Source organism: Triplophysa dalaica, chromosome 19 (assembly GCF_015846415.1).
Source record: "Triplophysa dalaica isolate WHDGS20190420 chromosome 19, ASM1584641v1, whole genome shotgun sequence".
NCBI lineage: Eukaryota > Metazoa > Chordata > Actinopteri > Cypriniformes > Nemacheilidae > Triplophysa > Triplophysa dalaica.
Window position 1 is genome coordinate 3,562,792 of NC_079560.1, and position 22,082 is coordinate 3,584,873.

The 22,082-nt window shown below is 38.9% G+C and overlaps 1 protein-coding gene across 1 annotated transcript in view; it reads right to left on the reverse strand.

The window, feature by feature from the left end:
• ptpn13 (protein tyrosine phosphatase non-receptor type 13) overlaps positions 1 to 22,082 on the reverse strand; it is a 50,934-nt gene that overhangs the window by 25,662 nt on the left and 3,190 nt on the right. Inside the window, 8 exon segments of the mRNA XM_056730642.1 lie at positions 321 to 411; positions 499 to 591; positions 5,372 to 5,935; positions 8,225 to 8,315; positions 9,697 to 9,882; positions 10,006 to 10,071; positions 11,151 to 11,317; positions 16,460 to 16,579. Of these exon segments, the coding sequence (XP_056586620.1) occupies positions 321 to 411; positions 499 to 591; positions 5,372 to 5,935; positions 8,225 to 8,315; positions 9,697 to 9,882; positions 10,006 to 10,071; positions 11,151 to 11,317; positions 16,460 to 16,574 (1,373 nt within the window). The 5' untranslated portion in view covers positions 16,575 to 16,579.

Genomic DNA, 22,082 nt, shown 5'->3' on the forward strand with positions numbered 1-22,082 from the left:
ACGAGTGTCACTATTTGACCAGTAGGGGGAGCTGTAGAAACACAGATTTGTGAGCAACACATATATTAGCAGCACCTAAACGATATTAGCAGCACTTACGCTGGACCGATTTTGGGGCCCTCTTAAAGTTTGTAAAGGTTATAAAAAGGACAAAATGTAACAAAGAAAGGTCACTATCTACACTATCAGAGCTAAACCGAAACAGGTTGGAATGAGATTTGGATTATCATTAACCGGACAGGGGTCCTCAATCACAGAAGAGCTTCAGAATGAGCAGTTCTTGGAACGCATGCATGACTGATCAGAGCAAGAGAGAATACCTGTGTCTCTGAGCACCGCTGAGCGAAATGGAGTCATGTTCGGACAGTCCCACCTGAGAACTGTATCGTCTAAGATCATCAGGCTTTTTAGCTGTTTGTGAGAGGAAGAAAGAGAAATAATATATGAGTAACATGTAAAGCACGTGCCATTGATAGATGAGGTTATTAGCAGACAAACCTTGTCTGTAATCGGGGTCTGATGATGTCACAGAGGGGCTCTCGCTGGATGAACTGTAGTCACTGTGGTATCTTCTGTGGGTGTGCGTGGGATCTAAAAATAGAGTAAAAGTAAATGAATAAATAGGAACAAACTGGTTGGAAATGAAAACTAAGCAAATAAAATAATCAAGCAAGTAGAATAGAAATGCATACAATAATTTCTGAGGCCATTTAAATAAACTAAGATAAAGTTTTCGTGTCATATTTACTCTCAAACAAGGTTTATAAGTTCATCACATGCTTTTCAAAATCTTTTCTCTCACTTACATTGCATTTAAATTGTATTTCAAGGCACCCACCCACATGGTCACATGACCAGAGAACCAATTGCTTAATAGAAAGGAGAGTTGGGAAAATAAATACTATGAGAGTAAATATGGCATGACATCTCTTTGTTTACTGACATTCTTCAAAATATCTTCATTGGTGTTAAGCAGGACAAAGAAATGTATACAGGTTAGGATCAGAGGGTGAGTTAATTATTTTCATTTTTAGGTGAACTATGCCTTTTATAGACAAAAAAGCTACTGGCTCTGTGTTCTTAGTCAAATACTCACCCATTTTGCATTCGCAGACAAAGCTAAGGTAGGAAACTGTGAATCACTGCTTTAACCCTGTGTGTGCGTGTACCTGCGTGCGTGAGCGTGTGTGTGCATGACATCACTCCAAACCAAGACTGAAACTCAAACTCTGCTCCACACAACTAAACAAGTTTGTCAAGACCAGAAAATCGAGTCCATGCGCTTACTAAATCACGCATATTTAGCATAACCAACATTCCAACAATGAAGGTTTCTCAAGCCTGGAGTTTTAAAAGGAGAGAGTTCAACAATCCCCAGAACAGTAACTCTTTCGTCTCAGGCTCGGCTTGCAGGTCACATCAGTAAACATTTACCTCAACCTCCAGTGAAACGATGACAGTCAAGACATCAATAAAACGTAACCAATCGTCTTGTAGTAGAACGGAAACAAAATGCTACAAGGTTTGATGGATAAAGTAAACCGACAAGTCACACGAAACCATCAGGACGAAATGGATCAATAAACTGCATTCCTGACACATCAGGTGCATCATTTTGTGCTTAGTCAAGGTTTCGAGTCCAACAATGCATCTCTTCAGCCTCAAGCTGCAGGAAACAGGAGCTGACAACCAGAAAACACACACAAACAATACAAAAACCCAAGACACCACAATGGAAACCGCTGCCTACACAGCGCAGTTATCAGAGTCTAGTGGGAGGCTCACGTTGAAGTGTGAGTCACAGACACACAAAAACACATCAAATCATTCAAATGGCCCATGGTAACCTTCAGTGTTTGTAGGTGTGACAGCGTGTATGCCAAAACGCATCGAAGGCGTGTTTGGAGCTGTCGTATTCCACTTCTCTTCTATGGATCTCCTAATGTATTTGACTTCTTATGTTGGGAGATCATTCACAAAACAAGGAAAGACAAAGCGAGGGCATCGGGCACCAGGACGATGTGTTCTGCTACACGCCGTACGCACGACGACCTGTCATGCAAATCAGCTTCCTGCTGTGCTTCACGCCACTTCATGGATGCGAGATCACTTCGGAGAGAATGCCTTTGGCCGAAAGACGGACTGTAAAATGTGTCAGAATGTTGTGATGCTTCTACACCGAACACGTCCCTCCTTCAGTCACAGACATTAGTGAGGGGACAGGACAATGAATTTAATGTGAACAAAAGCAACTATGCATAAATATTGATCAATGTTCAGATTCTCTCTTTACAGACGTAAATAACATAGTAAGTACTTGCTGGAATGTGTCATGGACATTGAAAAGACAAAAGAAAAAACTGATGATGTCCCAGAAGCCGTTGGATCTGAATCATCTATTGTTGAGATTCAGTTTGCTGGGTTTGCAAACAGCTGTGATGATTTTAGATTTTCTAAGTCGGCCATTGGGAAGCTCAGAGGGACACTTTGTGGAGGTGGATAGGTTTTCAACAATCAAAGCTGCTATATTTGACTTAACTTTAACCTATTATATGTAGTCAATGGTCCCAGTAAATTTTTGTTAGTAAAACTCTTCTAAATGTGATCGTACTAACAGCTTGAGGGTGAGTAATTCGTGACAGGATTTTCATTTTGGGGTGTATTATTCCTTTAAAATGAAACATCTGGAAGTAATAATGCTAACCTTTTAAGCAGCTTCTCAGGCACTTGACATCAAACCAAAAATCGAATTAATTAAAGAACCAAACACATAGTAAAAGACAAGTGTAATATAATAAAATGTAATTGAAAAAAAAAGTTGCGTTGGCTAAAATGTCTACCAAATGCTTAAAGGTAAATTTCTCCCTCATGAGCTATTTTGTCAAATAACTTTCGACGAAATCGTCAAAATAGTTTAAGTGCATATCAGTTCACACAGATATAATATTTCCATGTTTGTGAAAGAGATAAAATCTAATCCGATCATTGCACAGCGAAACTATGCACAAATAAGGCGACAAGTCACAAATCATGTATCTTAACGTTACACGAAAACTGAATCCCCAGGAACCCTGTGGAATGCTGAAGAGTTAGAGTTTCGTAGAATTTGTAAAAAATGTCTTCAATTAGTTTCTGAACCGCCTTCAAAAAGCTGACCTACTGACCTAAAGGTTAAGGGAACGGTATTGGATTGGAATCCAAACAGATGGACGTGCAATTTTATCTAATAAACATCAATATCATCAACCTTAAGCATCTGAAATTGCATCTCCACTCATACAAAGTACTCCTCCGCACTCCCCGCAGATATACCGGCGGCATAAACACGTAGCAAAAACAAACAACACTAGATGTCAAACTACATATTTTAACGCCACTACAAATGTTCTGCGTTCAATTTCATCCATTCACGGCAAAAACACAGACCAAATCAAATGCTCTTTGCCATCATGCTTGGTTGTGTTCTAATAGAGCTGGACATTCCTTCTCTCCAGGATTGTGGACAATGTGGCCAGTTATTATCTGGAAAATGAACGTGACTCGAGTTTACACAAGAAGACGGACAGACGGCTTCTCCATGTCCACAGAAGGTTTCGCTAGCCCTGACTTCACGTAAGCTATGAGATGTCAGATAAATTCGGGTTCTGCTATATTTAAAAAAGAACAAAACAAACTTTATCCAATTCAATCTGATCGCCTGCAAAAAGCATCAGATTTTACAAAGCTGCAGGTACTGTCATGCTGATGATGTCACAACTATGTAGTGGATATTTGAACAGCCATGTCCACATGAACGGCTTTTATAATACATACCAAATGCTGACTGGATGTTTCTGTTACACATACAAATATTTAAGGTATAATAAAGGGTTAAAAAAAGTCAAGTTAAACTGAACTTCAAAGGGAAAATGTTACAAATGGATAGAAAGTGACCCCTTTAAAAGATGCCTTCCAGAGAAGTGCTTAATGAATCCATTAGCCGTTCGGACTGGAAAGAGAATGTCTTTGGTTCTGAGCTCAGCGGTGGTAAAAATAGCCACCAAACAGCTTGTGGGCTCAGTTCGAGCCAGACTGGACTGGAAAGCCTGAGCTTTATAAAAAAAAAAAGCAAAGCTGCTCTCCGTCTAGAAAACGTCCATATGGATACCAGGCGAAGGTCGAGTGCATGAATGTGCCACATGTGCTTGAACAGTTTAAAGAGTTCAGTTCAGACTGTTCTTATGAAGACTTTGACACATAACGAATGTTTGTAACATGGAGTCTGATTCTTTCAGAAAGTACATTTTTAATGAACAAGAACACTAATTTTGCGCCAGGATAAAGCCGTTTTTAAAAAAGTAACAATTAAAACCTCAAGAAAATAACTTAAATAGTTTAAGCTCATAGTGACAAAACAAAATCGAACCTGACACATCTTATAAATGATTATTATAAGCTCTACATTGTGTATTTAGTTAAGAAGACAATTGTGAACATCGTTTTTTTACATCCTTGCTCGCACAGCTTTAAAAGTTAAAAAAAAGGTTAAACAGCTTCAACGCAGTTAAATTTTTTATTAGCGGCTTGTTATAAATCTGTCATGAAAGAGCAAAGCCTCCCTAAAGTTGAACTTCAAAACTTTAGCTTGTCATGCTTCATACTAGCTATGATTTACGACAGCCTCCCCAACACGGGAAAACAGTGGAACGTTCTGAATGAAACGCAAGCGGAAAATGGCGAGAGAGTCTGAACGAGCGAGAGACAGAGCGAGGGAACTGCTTGCATAAGTATGTGAGCTTTAAAGGCCTAGAATTATCCATCTCTAATTAGTTCCAGGAATCTGAAGGCCTGAGCCAGACTGAGTCATAAAGAACCTGGCAGAAGGCCGCACACGCGGAAAAAAAGCGAAACCCATTCATAACTCGCTCCCACCACACAACCGGTCAACCTCGGCTCTACGCCGCAAGATGTGTGACTTCGCAGAAACTATCAGGATGAGGTTTTTGGAAATCTCTTCAGTTGTAAAAAATCTGCTTTAACACACAGTTCACAGTTGAATTTCGATATTCTCATGGTGCGATACCAGTCAAAAACGAATAGATATTGTACACAAACAGTGGTCGGGCTGGGTTCAGCTGTCAGGTCGATGTAGATTTAGCATTTGGCCTGAACAAAACACATTTCGCATCTGGACCAAGTCAGGAATAAATCATGTCTATAACGTTCAAGATGGAATGCAAAGTTTCCTATGAACCAACCTTTACTCAAGTTACTCAAGAATACAAAGGTCAAATCTCAATATTTTTTTTTTTTACGGGGTTAATTTAGGCAAACGTCCAAAACAACACATATCTTCCTCACTGGACTAAATGTTCAAATCAAAAATCCTCACCATCCATGGCCTGCTTCAACACCTGGAGTTTCTTCTGCTTCTCCTTGAGCCGATCGTAAGCGTTATTAAACGCCGAGCCGACCGAATTGCTCGACCTGTGATGGGGCTTCTGCACATCCATGCTCCCAAAGTCCGAATATCGAGAGTCCCTAGATTTTGTCGACGACTTGTGTCGCACTGCCGAGCGAGAGCTCAAGGCGCTGTTGCCCCTCCGAGCGTCCTCCAGCGCCCCGAAGCGTAGCATCTCCGGATCGAGGCATCCTAGATCCGCCGAGGATGCCCAGCTTTTGTTTCGTTGATGAGGGTGGGAACGGTGGTCCGGCTCCAAGTGTCGGCCCCGCTGCTGATGCAGATGTTGCGGATGGCGTTGGTGGTAGAGCTCTGAAGAGGACTCGGACCCGGCGTGGTAATCTGAGGGGGGGTTCTGAAGGGGACCCTCGTCTGCCCTGACGAGGTCCTGGACGGGAAGAGAGCCCATCGAGCGGCTGAGGCCCCGGTTCAGGTTGGCCTGCTCCTGAGTCCGGGCGCGATAGCGCTCCAGCACGCGATGGGCAGCACTTCGTCCTGAAATAAAAAAACACATACAAAGTTTAAGAGTTTTTGCAAGAATTAAAACACTTCAGATTTTGTTAGGATACATCATTATTTCACCAGAATGACAATGAAATGGGCACTTATTGTCTAAAAGAACAGAGGAACAACTGGTTACGAGCTTCTCTAAAGGCCTTCCGATTTCACCCCAAGTTTCTAGCGACACGCTTGTTGAGATGCCAATTCCAGCCCCATCAATCAGGAAGACAGGGACGATACAGATGGGTCCTGGATGACTCGACAAGAGGCCTTTTCTCTCGGCTTCTTGAAAACAAGCTCAGAATATCACAGGAGCAAAGAGTTTCAAACGCTTGATGAAGAGAGGCATGTCATTTTGATGATTAAAGGGAAAGTTCACCCCAAAATGAAAAATCTTTCGTCCTTTACGCACCATTTTAAACCTCTTTCTTCCGTAGAACACAAAAGAAAATATTCTGAAGAAAAATGCTTGCATCAATTCACTTCCATTGTATGGACACAAAACCAAAAATAAACCCGTGTTAAATGAGTCACCATCCAAGCAGGCTTCATGATAACATAAAACTGCATAAAAACAAAAGTCATCCAGAAGAAGCTGTGAAAGCTCTGGGAAACGTGGATGGGTGATCGATGCCACGCCGCAGTTACATAACCGCTCCAGTTGAGTTTTGTGTTCTCCGTAAAGAATTTCTGCAGCTTAGCTAAAACCACTGGGAAGATTCGCTCATATTTTCCAAAACGAAATGCAATGGTTTTGGTTTGCGGTGATATGCTTGTCTAGTTTCGCTTCTAAACGTCTATGCGCACACATTGCTTACGACACTGAGCTGGGACGAGAGGAAGAAAGACGGACGGACAGACGGATGGAGAGGAAAGTGAGGGAGCTGGAAATCTGGGAGGTGAACAGAGAAAATAAAAAGTGAGAGGAGACATAAAAGAGATAGAAAAAAACAAATGATGTTCTCCTTTATCATTAGACAAGTCATTAAACTACAAAGCACAAAAACCAGACCAAGACACAATGAGAAAAACATGGAAAGAGAGACAAAGGCAGAGACGTGTGAGGGACTTTTAACGTGTCTAGATTGTGTAAGAGACACTTAAACATCACTTATTTCATTCTCCATAAGGAGAAAGTTGTCATTTTTAGCACTTAGAAAACTAGATCCACACCTTTTCTCAACAAAACATGAGGCATCAATCACACAGACAGCTAAAACAGTTCAGTTGAGATACGTGCCAAAGTTTACTTAAGGGATTTGAACAAACCGCCAAAGTGTTTACAACAATAACAATGAGCCTCACCATCCCTGATGTTATTATAGAGACCGTTCACCCAAAACTGATTCTTTCATTATTTACTCTCATCTCATTTCATTTCAAAACTGACTTTCTTCTGCAAAACACAAAAGAAGATATTTTGAAGAATGTAGGTCACCAAACAGCACTGGCCACCTTTGACTTCCACCGTATGGACACAAAATCACAGAGACATTTCTCCAAATACAGTCTCTTCTATTGTGTTCCACAGAGGAGTCATATTTAAGGTTTTAAATGACATGAGTGAATAAATGATGATAAAAAAAATCTGTGTGATCGGAAAAAAAAATGCAAAGACATGAGGTCATGTGACGTTGTTGCATACATGCAAACATGCCGTAAACGTAAAATTTGAACATCGCCAAACTTGACGATCTGCACATTGTGGCATCACACCAATTTTAGAAAATGCATTTCACAAACTCCCCAGAAAATTCCCCTGAACTTTCTATCTGCAATCTTTGAGTATCTCAAAACTCCTTCAACAATCTTCGGTTTGATTTTCGTACTTCCCATGGCCGGGGCTGTTCTGGCTTGTCTCTTGTGGCAGGGAGGGATCTTCTATTCTTATGTTCTGATAAGTGCTATCCCCTGAAGGGCCAAAGCTGTGTCATGTCGGTACCAAGACCTGCGTTGTTTACGTTGTGAGTCAAAACTGGATAACTGCTTTATGCAGTCTCAGCATGAATCATATGTCTTTGCTAGAAATCACTGTAGAATGAGGTGAAATACTTCATTTATAATTCCAATTTAGTGTGTGGTTGACGCAAAGATGCGCAGATTGTGGGCGGTAGGAGTACAGACGTGTAATGGCATGCCTGTGTGTGTGTGTTTGGGTGTGTGAGTGTTTTTGTCACAGGGAGCAGGAGCGAGAGAGTAGAAAGCAAGCAGTGAGTGGACATGTCTCAACGATTCTTATGTGGGTGAAATTTCTTGCTTGCAATTAAAAATCTGATCCGTTACCAGGAAGTCCCTTTCCTCGAAGTCGTTCCCGAATCTCTTTACTTCTTTCTGGCAGGTTTTCCTTCTCGCTCTGAGTCAACAGACCATCCAGCTAAACACACACAGAATGAGAGACACATAACGGTTACAAAAAAAAACAGTTTTATCTTTTATTATTGGCTCTCTGGAATACTCGATTCTGATTGCTCAGTCACAACATATTAAAATACAGCTTGTTATTTCCAGATAACAAAAATAAACACAGTGCAGTTTAATACATACAAACAAACTAAATGTATTTAATAAATTAAATATAATTAATGAAATAATATATTTCATATACAGATGAATAAACCAAATTGCATGTTTATCTTGTTTGAATGTTGTGTCTTGTTCCTACAAACGTTTTCAAATCAATATTTTGTGTCAAATTATTTACTCATGTGGCCAAGGAATAAATGGGATAAGGTACATCCAGACAGTTATTAAACTTCTTTAGGGTAATACAAGACACCAAGACCAACAGTCTGGCTCTACTAATACGATTAACTTTATTTGTTTTTTATAACGTTAAACTTTAATTCAGTTTATATATGAAGTCTTGATACAAAGTCTTGTTTTTCTTAAACGATTCTAAGTTTAAAGTGTGTTTATGCTTAAAACAAGCAGAAATATTTTCTAAAAGGTTAAGCAAATAACACTAAAATTAAATCTTTGTTCTAATTTTTTTTTAGAAAATAATACTCAAATTCTTGAGTCATTTTGCTTTTCAGGTAAAGAAATATTGACTTAAGAGTTATATACTGTTGTAATGGAAAACAAGACAGAACATTGTTTTGCAGTGATCTCAAAGGATAAACATCCAAGACATCCTGCAGATAGGATCTCCCCCCTCCATATTGTTATAAAAAAATGCAAAGATTAAAAATAAGAGCAGAAATATGCAGTCCTGGCCAAATTCTTTCTGTATCTCTAAGCTATTAAACAGCCGGGGAGTGTGAAACAGACGAACAGGATGTGAAATCAAACACAAGACACAAGAACGGGAAAGACTGTTAACTACCTTTTTAATTGAAACCTGTTTTATGAGGCTGGACTGCGAAGAATTTACTTTACAAGAACAATATGTTTACACACATCACAGTGTTTTGTTGTGAACTCATTTAACAATATAAGGGCTGGAAACTGAGAACCAGCTCCATTAAAACAAATACAGTAACCGGATGTTCTGAAGACGCTTTGTTCCTCTAATGATTCCAGAACGTCTGCATGCTTTCCCTGATGTTGACAATAAATGACTATCATGAAATGAACAATAGTGTTATCTAAAGAACACATGAATCTGCCATTGCAATACTGACTTTACAAAGTGACATCCTCATTAACCCAAAGTGAATCCAGAACATTGTATTATACGCCTGAAAATCATCGTATTTTGAAAATTCAACAAAAATAGATACAAAAAAGTGGTTTAGACGAATGAACCCACTCACCTGAGAAAGAGAGCCCAGGACCAGCCTCACCAGTCGCCTGACGTAGGAGAACGACGGGTCACAGTTGGAGTTACGGATGTGTGTGCTGCAGGTGTCCAGGACCGAGCGTACGGAGAGCCGAGAGAGGGTGGAGTCATCACACATGGTCAGCAGGATGCTGTTCAGATGCTCTCCCAGTTTCATTGGCTAAAACAAACATCGGTAATAATAATGTTAGAACAATCTTAGTAGGCATATTTTCCTCCCATGACTGCAATACCTGTTGATGGATGAATAATAATAACCAGTGTTCTTTCTTGGACGCCTCACCTCGTTTTGAGGAATCTCATAGTCGGCACCCCAAAACAACGTCATGCCAAGGGAATACATGTGCATCTAGAAAATCAAAATGGCATTTTAAATGAATAGATTTGATTTTTCAATCCCTGTAAAGCAATTAAAGGGAGATTAAATATCTCAAAGACATTCAATTAAAATAATGAAAAAACTGGAAAGAGATTCAATTAGGCCACAGACAAATTATGCCTGTCTGCTAAAAATCCACTCTCATTTTCACACACATATAAGAGACAGGAGTCTGAGTAAAGCGTCCAACACAACTATAAATGATGGCTGATTTCAGCTAATCTCACAGTGTACGTCATTGCAGATGTTCACAGAAAAACACACATTTCTACACAACAACGCATTGAAAGAGTCTGTGAGCATTTAAATGCTTACTTAAATCATAACCAAACTTTACAGGAAAGACACAGAACACGGTGTCATTGTCATTTGACGTGCGGTTTGTCTGCCTTCAGACAGTGATGTTCGGTGAGAATATCTTTGGGAACAGAATACGAGTCGGCCATAGAATGTAAAAATGTCTTTCTTTAGTGGTGTGTGTGTCTATACATGTCTTAAGTGTTCTGTCGAACTATTTCAAGTTGTCTGTTTAAACAATAAAAAAAAAATGAATGCATTTCACGAATATAAACAACAAGGAAAATCAACTTTAGCTACAATGCTGTACAACTTTCCTTTTTTATATCAATAAAGTGATTGATAAACATAACAATAAGTCTATATGTACAGTAGTAAATAAATTGTTACATCTGTCAAATTAAATAATTTACTTTTTCCATGAGAAAAATAATACCAGACTACACTCTTAAAAATATTGATGCTTCACAGCGATCGCCCCAATAGAGGAACCATTCAGTCTTAGCTTCTTTAAGGAATCATCTCTTTCTTACCATTTTATAATCCGAAGAACCTTCTTTTGCCACAAAGAACCTTTTGTGAAACAGATGTTAAAGGTTCTTTATGGAACCATTTAAACAAAAAAAATTCATGTATAGCATCGTGAAGCACCTTTATTTTCAAGAGTGTATATTTTGGCTGCAAATGTTTGATTTTATAAATGAGGACTCTTTTAAATTGAATAAATGGGAAACAAAAGTCTGCAGATATACCTTCTCCATATCCGACAGTGAGGTGAGGTTGAGGCCCTCCAGCACCTCTGGGGCGGTAAACGCCCGCAAGTCCTTCTGCGTAACGTTCTCATCAGTAAAAGAGATGTTTCCAGAAGGCATGAGGAGCAGGGACCACGGAGAGATTATGAAACCCAATCCAGAAGGATCTATGAAGAATAAAAACAAAACAAATGCAATTCATTTATAATCTGAAGTGAGAAAACAAATGATGTGGTTTTGAAAACACAGAATTTGTAGGTTGTACTTTCACCCAATTAAATCTATTCATTTGAATATTGTGTGATATAACCACAATGAAACTTGTCCTGTTTTTTTCTTCTTTTTGCAAGCACATTCTCAGAGAGCATTTGGATTCAAATCCGACTGAAATTGAGAAAATCAATATTTCCTTTGGCACAAAAGCAGCTTGCAACGTTTTGTGAAATTATGAAATTTAGAAAGTTATCAGACGAGTTTAGGGACCCTGCGGTGTTGGACTAACATAATTTCCTCAACGCGAGTACGGCACGATCCGACAGCACACATTTCGGGACCTTAAGAAGTCTTGCGAGGTTCTGCGGTGGAAATATCTTTTCATTCAGACAAAGACGCACTAAAGAGCTACATTGCTTTGTGAAAGAGTGTAGTTCCTTGAAATACGAGGCCCCTGGGATTTCTCTCAAAAGGACGATTCTATTTGACAGTGCGTTTGTCTTTTTGATGTTCTTTCCGCTTTTTTGAGCTCAACAACCAAAACAATGAAGCTCTTCAGTTCAGTTGAGGTTCCTCGAGTGAAGCGAGCCCTGCGGTTAAAAACCACACAGCTGTACAGACATATTTCATTTACTTCTGATTAACATTGAGTGAAGCTGTGGAACTGTTTTCAAAAATCCTCTTTTATGACTTCAACTTAGTTTTGTTGTATTCAATCAGGACTGGTCACATAAAAGCAGAAACGTGGATCTGCGTCTCAAAGAAAATCTCTAAAACAAGACTCTCGTTTATAATCTACTTGCTTAGTCGACCATCTTCTTCTTGCTTATACTGGCAAATGGCTTTAAAGAGCACGCAAGAAACCTTGAAGAAATTAAATTCAAGGGGCGATGCTATAAAGCGCTGGAATTCTCAAAGTAAACACACGTTTCCTGTGGAAAGCGTCTGGTCATGGTTTGGACCCTATTGTGAAGGCACAGTAGCTGGAGTAAAGCGGCTATTCCCATCTTTTTATTCAAATTATATATATGCCACACCACCAACCAACCAATACAGATAACATCTCGAGCGACATTTAAACTTCGATGGACCGACTTCAAATGTTGAAAAGTGAGGAAACTACTTCAGGTCTGTGATAGAGCCCAGAGACGTCTGGTGATTCAAGGAAGCAAAGATGAAGCAGTCAGACATATCTCAAAGCAAGCAATCTGATAAGACTTTATTTGGCCTATCACAGATTGGTTGGTCATAATTGGTGCCCAACAAGTAGACTAAAAATAACATCACAAACTGCAAGAAGCACATTTGGACAGTCTGTGTTTTCTGAGACTGGCGTAACAGAATAAAATTTCTGTAAATAACACAAAAAACAGCAAACTCCTTCAGCATACAGAAAAACATAATGTGCAGACTACTGACCTGGGCGTCTGCTTATTCCATCTGCATTTGTTTATTTTAGATGTTCAAGATTAGTGCATAACAACTTCCAATCTAATGTTCTGAATTACTATTTTCCAAAATATTAAAATGCCTAAGCAATAAGACAACACTATTAAACAACCATGTTGAGTAAACATGAAATAATTTCTATAAATACACTTTATAGGTCCAGTGTATGAAATTTAGCAGTATCTAGGGGTGAGGTCGTGAATTGCAACCAATGGTTCACTCCTCCGCTCACCCCTCCCTTTCGAAGCACTACAGCGTTTCAATCAAAACTTAGATGTTGTCACGTTTTTGCTTCTTTGCCGAAGGAAATAACATATTTACAAGAACACGCTGTGTAGAGCACTGTGTCCATTTGCGCCTACTGTAGAAACAACATGCCGAATTCCATGCAAGGGGACCCACGGTGCATGTAGAAATAGTTCATTTTAAGGTAATAAAACATAAAGCTTCATTAAGTAAGGTCTTTATAGACCTTTGAAGGCATAGTTATGTATATTATTTAGCATTTCTGTTAATAGATCCCCCCAGAAAATAGCACCTTTAAGCTGCAATTAGTATCATTTGCCTCTCTATCGCCATCTGTGTTTGAAACATAAAACTGCAGGTTACTACTTATTTAATGTGGGTTGAAGTCGAATGATGTCAAACTGATATTTCACGCAAAATAGTAACTGACAGCACAACTTTTGAATTGTTTTTTATAAGCGTACTGTTGAGAATACCATTTTGGAAACTGATTTGTTATGTACTTGTTTAAAGTAAAAAAAAAAGAACTTAATATGTCTGGCCTTCCGCTGTGCTGTAACCAGTCCAGGCATGGATAAAAAAGTGCAACGAAAAAACAAATATATTGAAAATGAAAACAGCCTGATATAAAACGCAAGCTCAGGATTTATTAAATCAGAGCACTCAGGGTTTTCAACTAAATGGGTAACTTGCTGACTCGCTCAAGTCGTATCCCTCGCCTGTACTGCGGGGCTGTGAATTTCAGCAAACTCTGTCAAGAGGGACCTTCGCCAGCAAGTTTTCACCCCAGCGACTCGAGGCCAGATAACAAGTTTCTGTGAGACGAGGAGAGCCCTGCGTGCTCCTGCAAACACATACCGAAGCTACTACATCATCTTTGTCATCATCGTCTCGGTCAACCCTGAAGACAAGAGCCATTACTCTTCAAACCCGCTGGCTAACAGCCAGGCCTGCTGAATGAGGGACCAACAGAATGAGAATTGTGCCCTGACTGTGAGAAAGACTCGAGATCTGTGCATCTTGACGGGAACGTCAGCAGATATCGGTCAAGAAGACTTGGCATGATGTCAGACTCCTCCGACGGCCCACCAATCTGCTCTTTAGGAAACCGGTCTGCAGGGACAATAAAGAAGGTTTTGTTCACAGCGGTGACACAAAAGTCCATTCTGAGAGACTGCGGATGGACGCAGCGCTGAGTAAGCCTTCTGATAAATACCAGTGAAGTGTTACCCTTCCCCCAGAGACGACAGAGATTTCTGGACTTCTTCGGGTCAACAGACAGATAGCTGCGATTTTTGGTCCAGCCTACCCTGACAGCTTTTGAGGAGGTAGTCAAATTATTCACTTTTAAACAAATTAGTTGAGGACAATGCGAAACACAAAACATACTGACTGAGTATTTAGCGGACGAGTAGTTGACGACATTGAGGTTTGTACTTCAGTGGAAAAGTCTGTTATGTTTTTGAGTCATTGGATTGGGAGACACAATACAGCAAATGTGGGCATAGTCAAATATTTTCCACTTTAAGGTTTTTTTTGTGTCGGCTTTTTAGCATATCTGTGGTATGAGGGAAAATGGTTTTCATGTTTTATTGCAAAGCAACACTATACATTCTGTGACCATACCCTTGACATTCTTTTTTTTTAACTCATGTCCCTTCTAAAAACAACAAGAACCCAATAGAAACCATCACGGAAATTCTAATGGTTTCCATTAAAAGTTAAAACACCTTTATTATAGCTTTTTCAAATAAATCCATTATGTTTTTATGAGTTATGTTTCTGCAAATAAACTCTTCAATTGTTTAAAAGTCATTAGGTGTAAATCAAGGTGCATGAAAATGAAATGCATCTTTTTATAAACCCCTACACAACTCAACTATAGTAACTAGAGTTATTGGTATTATTCATTGTCACATTTACTATTATAATACCATGGTTTACTTCCCACATGTGCTGACCGAAACCTTGAGAAAATCCACAGTACAGAAGACAGAAAAAGTTATATTCCTACCAAACCAGAAAAACCAGGTGAGTGTGGAAAAAGGCCTGATTAAAGCAAAGCAAAACAAAAAAAAGTGAGAAATTCTCTAGATTCTGAACATTACAAAGAACGAAGAAGAATGTAAACCCCAATACTTTACAAACCCCAGGCACCGCAGGAGTGTTTTGTGAAACGCATAGATCGAAACAATGCACTGAAAAAAATACAACCTCAAATTGTTCTCCCAACAAAGGTAATAAGGTAAATTGTACAAAGTTTTTATTTAGAAGTAGAGAAGAATGTATTATTTTGAGTATGCTAGTCTCAATGTGGTACCAACAAAGATTATTTTGTTGACTGTACTTAGATATCTAAGTGATTGTCTAAAGCGAGTCAAGAAGTTTAACCAACTTGCCAAACTGAGTAATCTTAAAAAACAATTGAAGTGTTCAATTTTCCTGTTAAATTTATTAAAATGATTGCTATTTTAGTGTTTACTGGCTAAATTTTTGTTTTTGTTGTCATTTCAAGTTACCTTTAGTATTTAGAGTGCCTTTTTTAACTATATGTTTAATGATGTTTGATGATTGTAACCATGATTGAGGCTCATGTGCTCCGTGTTGAGGTCTGAAGGAAATGACGCAGGGAGTCCACTACTTAAACGTTGTAAACACAAACAACTTAAGCAGTTACTTAAGTAGAGTGTTTATACAACAATATAACAATTATAAATTAATGTTATATAAAACACAATCTTTGAGTTGGGTGAACTATGCCCACAGTTGAGTGAACTCAGAAACTTGCATATTTATTTTAAGTTTGTTCAACTTTTTTTTCAGTTGACAGTCATGTGACATTACTCAGTTATTCGAGTTAGGTGAAATACTTGGCAAAAAGTTGAGTAAACTCAAAAAAGCTCGCAGCGAGTTGCCTTGAAATTTTGTGTTAAGTCTACTTTTCTTTTTTTAAAGTGTGTAACATGTTCCTTGGCAACACAAAGTGATGAGCTGGAGAGCATTTAGATCACCACAACACTTCATTATAAACACATCGCTTGAAACCATCACTGTGTATCATAGGCTACTACACACATATACACCCTTGACATCTACAATGTTGCCTACATAGACAACTCACTTGTTTACATTTCTAAACTGGTTTTTGCACTGCGTTTACGTAACACTTATGTAACAAATGTTCCCAAAATAACAAAGAAAAACCTTGAGCAAACAGCTGATATGAATGCTTCTGGATGCGTTTTATCAGCATTTTCTTCTATACTCCAAAGACATCCGGCAGTAATTCAAGATCTCTGTGTTTTCACTCGTTCAAGCACTAATGCTTTCAGCCAAGATTCCTGTGTACCCTTGAGAAACGTGGGAGTTCTCACTGTAGTGCGAGATAAATGACGGTTTACCTCTGCGGAGGAGTTCATGGAGGCTTTCAGCGCACTGATTCAGGACGGCCCAGACCTCCTCTTCCTGCAGGGGTCCGCCTCTCACCTGCAGGGCCTCGGCCAGAGACACATGCATGGTGCCTGCGGATAGACAAAACACATCAGTGCTATTCTTGCAACAAATACAACAGTTGGATTGTTGTAGAGTTGGATTAACAATTTAAATATTTTCACAACTAGAAAAATGAACATAAGTAACTTTCAGGTCAATGTAGTAAATTACTTTTTACCCTACTATCCCTTCAATTGACCTGCTGATCTAAATAATGCCAGCCCGGTTAAAAACATGTTCATGATGTCACAAAATAACGCAAAACTGCATTCGTGTCGCATCAGGCCTAATCGTCGGGGTTGGGTCAGTTACACTTTTTGCATCGAAATTGTTTGTCATTACGTCCCAACCTCCGCGCTGCTTCCACAGCTGTAGAGACAAGAGTCGTGAACCCCTGGAAATCCCAGCACGCTGCGAGGCAACAGAGACGGGGGAAGCTCAGGGTTTAAGGGATTACTTCCGAACGGGCATTACACGGGACTACCTAAATGCTCTGTGTCACATTTCAATTGAACTGTGGAGTCAGAGTTTTCAAGCGGCGTGTGTATGCAGGAAACATCATGGGGGTGTGTTGTCAGGACACGTTCAGAAGTTCTCTAACAAAAGTGTGAGAGCACATGGGAAAATCTATTGTCAGAAAAAAAAAAATCACAGACGGAATTGGGACATGTTGCAGACCGGATCAAACCTGCATCAGCAGATGCATAACAACGAAGCTGAAAGGTGTATATATATATATATAAAACCCATACATGTAAAACACTTTGATTTGTTGTGCTGCTTTCAGCTGCATCAATTCCCCTTTTATCAATCATACTCACGGCCTCAGAGAGAGAGAGATAGAGAGAGAGAGAGAGAGAGAGAGAGAGAAGGGGTCATTCCACATTTCAGACAAAAAGAGCCACAGATAAGCACGTATTTATGCAGGAATGCACACTGGGGACGAGAAACTCTCTAAAAGAGGGAAACGAGGGGAGGAAAGTGCATTTCAAACCCCTCTCATATGCTTCATTAGTTCTGTGTGCACAGCTATCGTATGCAGATTGTTTTTCTCAGCTTTTGTTATTCTAACACAGACCCTGTGTGGAATGCGTTCCCCCATTTCTCAGGGTGATGTGGAGCACTGCGTCGATCTCTCCAGCGTGAGATTATGGGTATGTTTGGAATGAAAAATTATCTTCTACCTTTCATCAAAATACTTTTTATGCAACACAAAATTCAGATGACCTAACAATTATGCATAGTGCATGAGAAGAGGAATACAATGAGATTGTATCATTAGTTCATGCATTTGCTGACATGAACAATACTTTCACACCATTTTTTTAATTGAGTCAATGGTAAATGCAATCGTAGTTAATGCCTAGTTAATGAATTTACTAACGTTAACACATACAACCTGTAAAGTGTAACCAGAATACTGTATTTTTGGCTGAATGGTTTCAAAGAGAACATCCGAAGAAACTTTTAAAAAATGGTTCTTTGCTGCGGGAAAATAGCTCTTGTAAGAACCTTTAAGTAAATGGTTTTTGGGGGTTCCTCTGTGCATGGCATCGCTGTGAAGAACATGTTGTGGCATCTTTTTTAAAGTGATAGTTCACCCAAAAATGAAAATGACGTCATCATTTTCTCACCCTCTTGTCATTTCAAACCTGCATGAGTTTCTTTTTTGCAGAACACAAGATATTCACAAGAAGCACTCATTCACTTGCATTGGTTTTTGTGTCCATCCACTAGAAATTAATGTGTGCCTGCGCTATTTGGTAACCAACTTTCTTCAAATGTCTTCTTTGGTGTTGTGCAGAAGAAATAAAATCATGCAGATTTAAAATGACAAGAGAGGAAGAAAATGTTTCAGTTTTGGGTGAACTGTCCCTTTAAGAGAGCTGGCTCATGAGTTCCTTAATAAGTAAGACACAACATGCCTTTAAAAACCAAAAATATCTTAGATATACACAAAACATTCTATTCATTTTCAAGTTAAGCTTTCTAAAATCCCAGGCTCTCAACCCAAGCACGTTTGAGTTAACATTTACATTAATGGCAGATGCTTTTATCCAAATGCATTTTCACTTTATTATTCTCTGGGAATGTAACCCATGACCTTTGCAATAACGCAAAGCTCTATAATCTGAGCTGCAATAGTGGACTTTAACCTCTCCTGTGACTAAAATGTCCATTTCACCATCATTTTTGCATAGGTTTTGAAATGCAATAAAAGTGCAAAGAAAGCACATAGAAAACTAATCCTGACTGAGGTTATTTTCATATTCATGAAAGAATTAAAGGGATTAACTGTAAACTTCAATAGCATTTACTTTATCCCACATACATTTTCTTTGCTCATAAAGTGTTGTAACATTCCCTATCCTTCAACTATTTAATTAATGTTTCTATGTAATATGTAAATAGCTTGCCTGCAGATCCTCCGCATTTTAAATGTAGTCAAATACCAAATAGGCGTTGTTTTGTAAACATGGCTTGTATGTTAATGTACTTGTGATGTCTATCCACAAAAAACTGTTTATGCAGCTGTGTTTCCAAAAATGTCCTGGGAAGACACGGCCTAAATAATAGAAAGCAAGAAATTTCAAACTTTCAAAAATGGAGATCCAAGATCTTCTCAAGTCAGAAGAAACAGGCAGCGAGATGAAACTTAAAGACAGCAGTCTAAAAACAGTGGCAATGAATCCCAACAGAGAGCAAACTGGGGAAAGAGAAACAATAAGCGTAGTCAGCGTTCCTGGTCATGGTTCAGAGGATTTTAAAAAGATTAATCCCTGAAACGTGATATTTTACCCGCACCCAGGTGACCACCCTTACACAAAAGCAATACTCGCATCACAAGAACTAAACTGAGATTTCGGAAGTGCACAGCCAAAATAGGAGGACAAGGTCAAAGAGAGAGTTGAACAATGCTTGTTTTGATTCATCTTCCAGATGATTCAAACGCAGCTCTGTTTTTCCCATGAATGCCTGAGCGCAGAATCATCATTTTAGACCATATTTTCCATTCTGTTGCAGGATTTGGAAGAACACACATTCACGGATAATACTCTGGAAGCAAGAAAAAAACGGATGGAGCCGGTTAAATCATTTGTAATTCTAAAAACTGGTGCCCGTAAGTTTCACCGAAAATCTTTCTTGGAGATGCTTTTGCCAGGTGAAAGGAAAGAAACAATCAGATTTCCCAGAATCCTTTGCTGAGTCCCCCCGACCCCCTCTGTCTGTTAAAACAAGTAAAACCTGAGAGCCTGGATTGCCTCAACCACATTTTCCAAAAACACATCACAGACCGAAAATACTTGGATGACATAAAGCACGACCTTTTTATTAGACAAAAGTGCTTCCTCTCATTTCAACAAGTGACTCCTCAATGGGACCGTTACAGCCTAAAAATCATCACAGGTCTGTTCTGATGGGGTCACAGACAGCAGGAAAAACAGCAAACAACACAACAAATAAATATTGGGATTATCATGCAGATTTACCCAAGCAAAAAACAGCCGTGCTTAAACAAAATATTTTGGTAGTCACATACAATACTCACTCCAGGTGATTCGCAAGCCCATCAAAATCAGACATGGAATAAAAAAACATCTGAATTTTTTACCCACGCCAACTTAAACCAACAGCAAAAACATCCATCTGACCTACATACAAGATAAGAAAAGATACATGGGCCGTAACAGGGATTGTTTACCAAAAATAAAAATTCTGTCATCCTTTATTCATCCTCGTGTCATTCAAAACTGTGTGTGTCTAGTTCTTCTGTGGAACAAAAAAAAATGTCTTTGTGGTTTTGTATCCATATAATGAATATCGATGGCGTTAATGTTGTTTGGTTACCAACATTCTTCAAAGTATATTCTTTTGTGTTCTGCAGAAGAGAAACAGTCACACAGGTTTGAAATGACGTGAGGGAGAATAAATAAAAGAATATCTCTTTAAATCTCACTTCTGTTAATGGTAAAATGTCCATTTTCTAAGCCTATATCAAGTTGAAGGGATAGTTAACCTTTAAAATAAACATTCAATCATTTCCTCATCCTGAAGTTGTTCCAAAACTGTATAAAAGTCTTGGTTTTGTTTAACACAAAAGAAGACATTTTTAAGAATGTGGGAAACTAAACTTCTGGGGCACTATTGACAACTATAGGAGTTTTCCCTTAACTATGGAAGTCAATAGTGCCCCAGAACTTTTGGAGTCTTCCAAATATATTTTTTAGTGTTTAGGTACAAAACACTAGTGAAAAACGAAATTTACAATTTGAGGGCGATGACAGAATAAAAATTTGGGGGTAAACTATTCCTTAAATAATGTTATATAATGTTATGCAGAAATGCTAGCATACATCTCAAGTTTCATTTGTTACTTTCGTACTCCATTGCAACACAGTATCTGGGTTCGGATGCCTCATTGAAACCGAACTATAGGCCATAACAACACCTTCCACACATGTTCTAAATGCAAAGCAGAACAGTAGCTTACTGTCTACTGGATATGGTGCAGTAAAGGCAGTGGACTGGAAGGACCAGATTACTGCATAATGATGAATCGCTACATATTCTCAGCCGTGAAAACAAAACACACACACTTTTACAAGGAAGAACTCCCTTTCTACCCAGAATGAGTCATCAGCTCGCTCAAAGGAAGGGCCAGCCTCTGCCCTTAAATTCTTTTCTCGGGCAACCTCATCTTGATTGTCCGTTCTCGAGCGAGTCTATCATTTATGCGCTCATCTCTGCCTCTTAAGAATTAACTTCCTCTCATTCCTGGTAACAACAAGGTTGTCATGGGGATCAAAGGACGTCAGTCCGCTCCTCTTTGATTGTCTTCTGTCATTCAAGATCTCTTGAAGATCCAGTTGTATGTCTTGCTTCTCTGAAGCCGAACACAAGCAAAATAAATGTATACTAATATCCATCGCGTTATAGGTCCAGATGCCAGAACGTACATACATCATAAAAGATAACCAGTGAAATCAGAGTAAAACAAAGAAGACTCCAGCGGGTCAATAAATGTCATGTGAAGCAAAATAATAGATGTGTGGGAAAAAATGATTCATATTGTAAACTTACTTAACAAATGCCAAACCCATTAGAGAGCTAAATATAAATCTGGTGATATTTTTACCTCTTTGGTGTCCTGTGACTAAAAAACAGCAGTTGTTTTGGTTTCAGTCTTGGTAAATATTCTAAAATACGAATCATAATTTATTGGATTAGTTTATAATGGATATGCGTGGTTTTTGGAGAGCATTAAGTGACAGATTTATTAAAATAGGATTATTTGTGTTCAATTTAAGGAAGGAAGTAATATATGGATGGGATTTCTACACACTCATTTTTTAAGTGTTTTTTTAACTCTGACATCAGTGTTGTGAACTACTGATCTTTCCTTCTCCCTATGGTGTGATCAGTATGTCTCTAACGTAGCTCTTTACAGAAAACCAGAGGCCTTTGTTATAAAGCAGTCACTTGCTGCCGTTTCTCAGGGTCATATGCAGTAATGCCTGGCACGTGTTGATC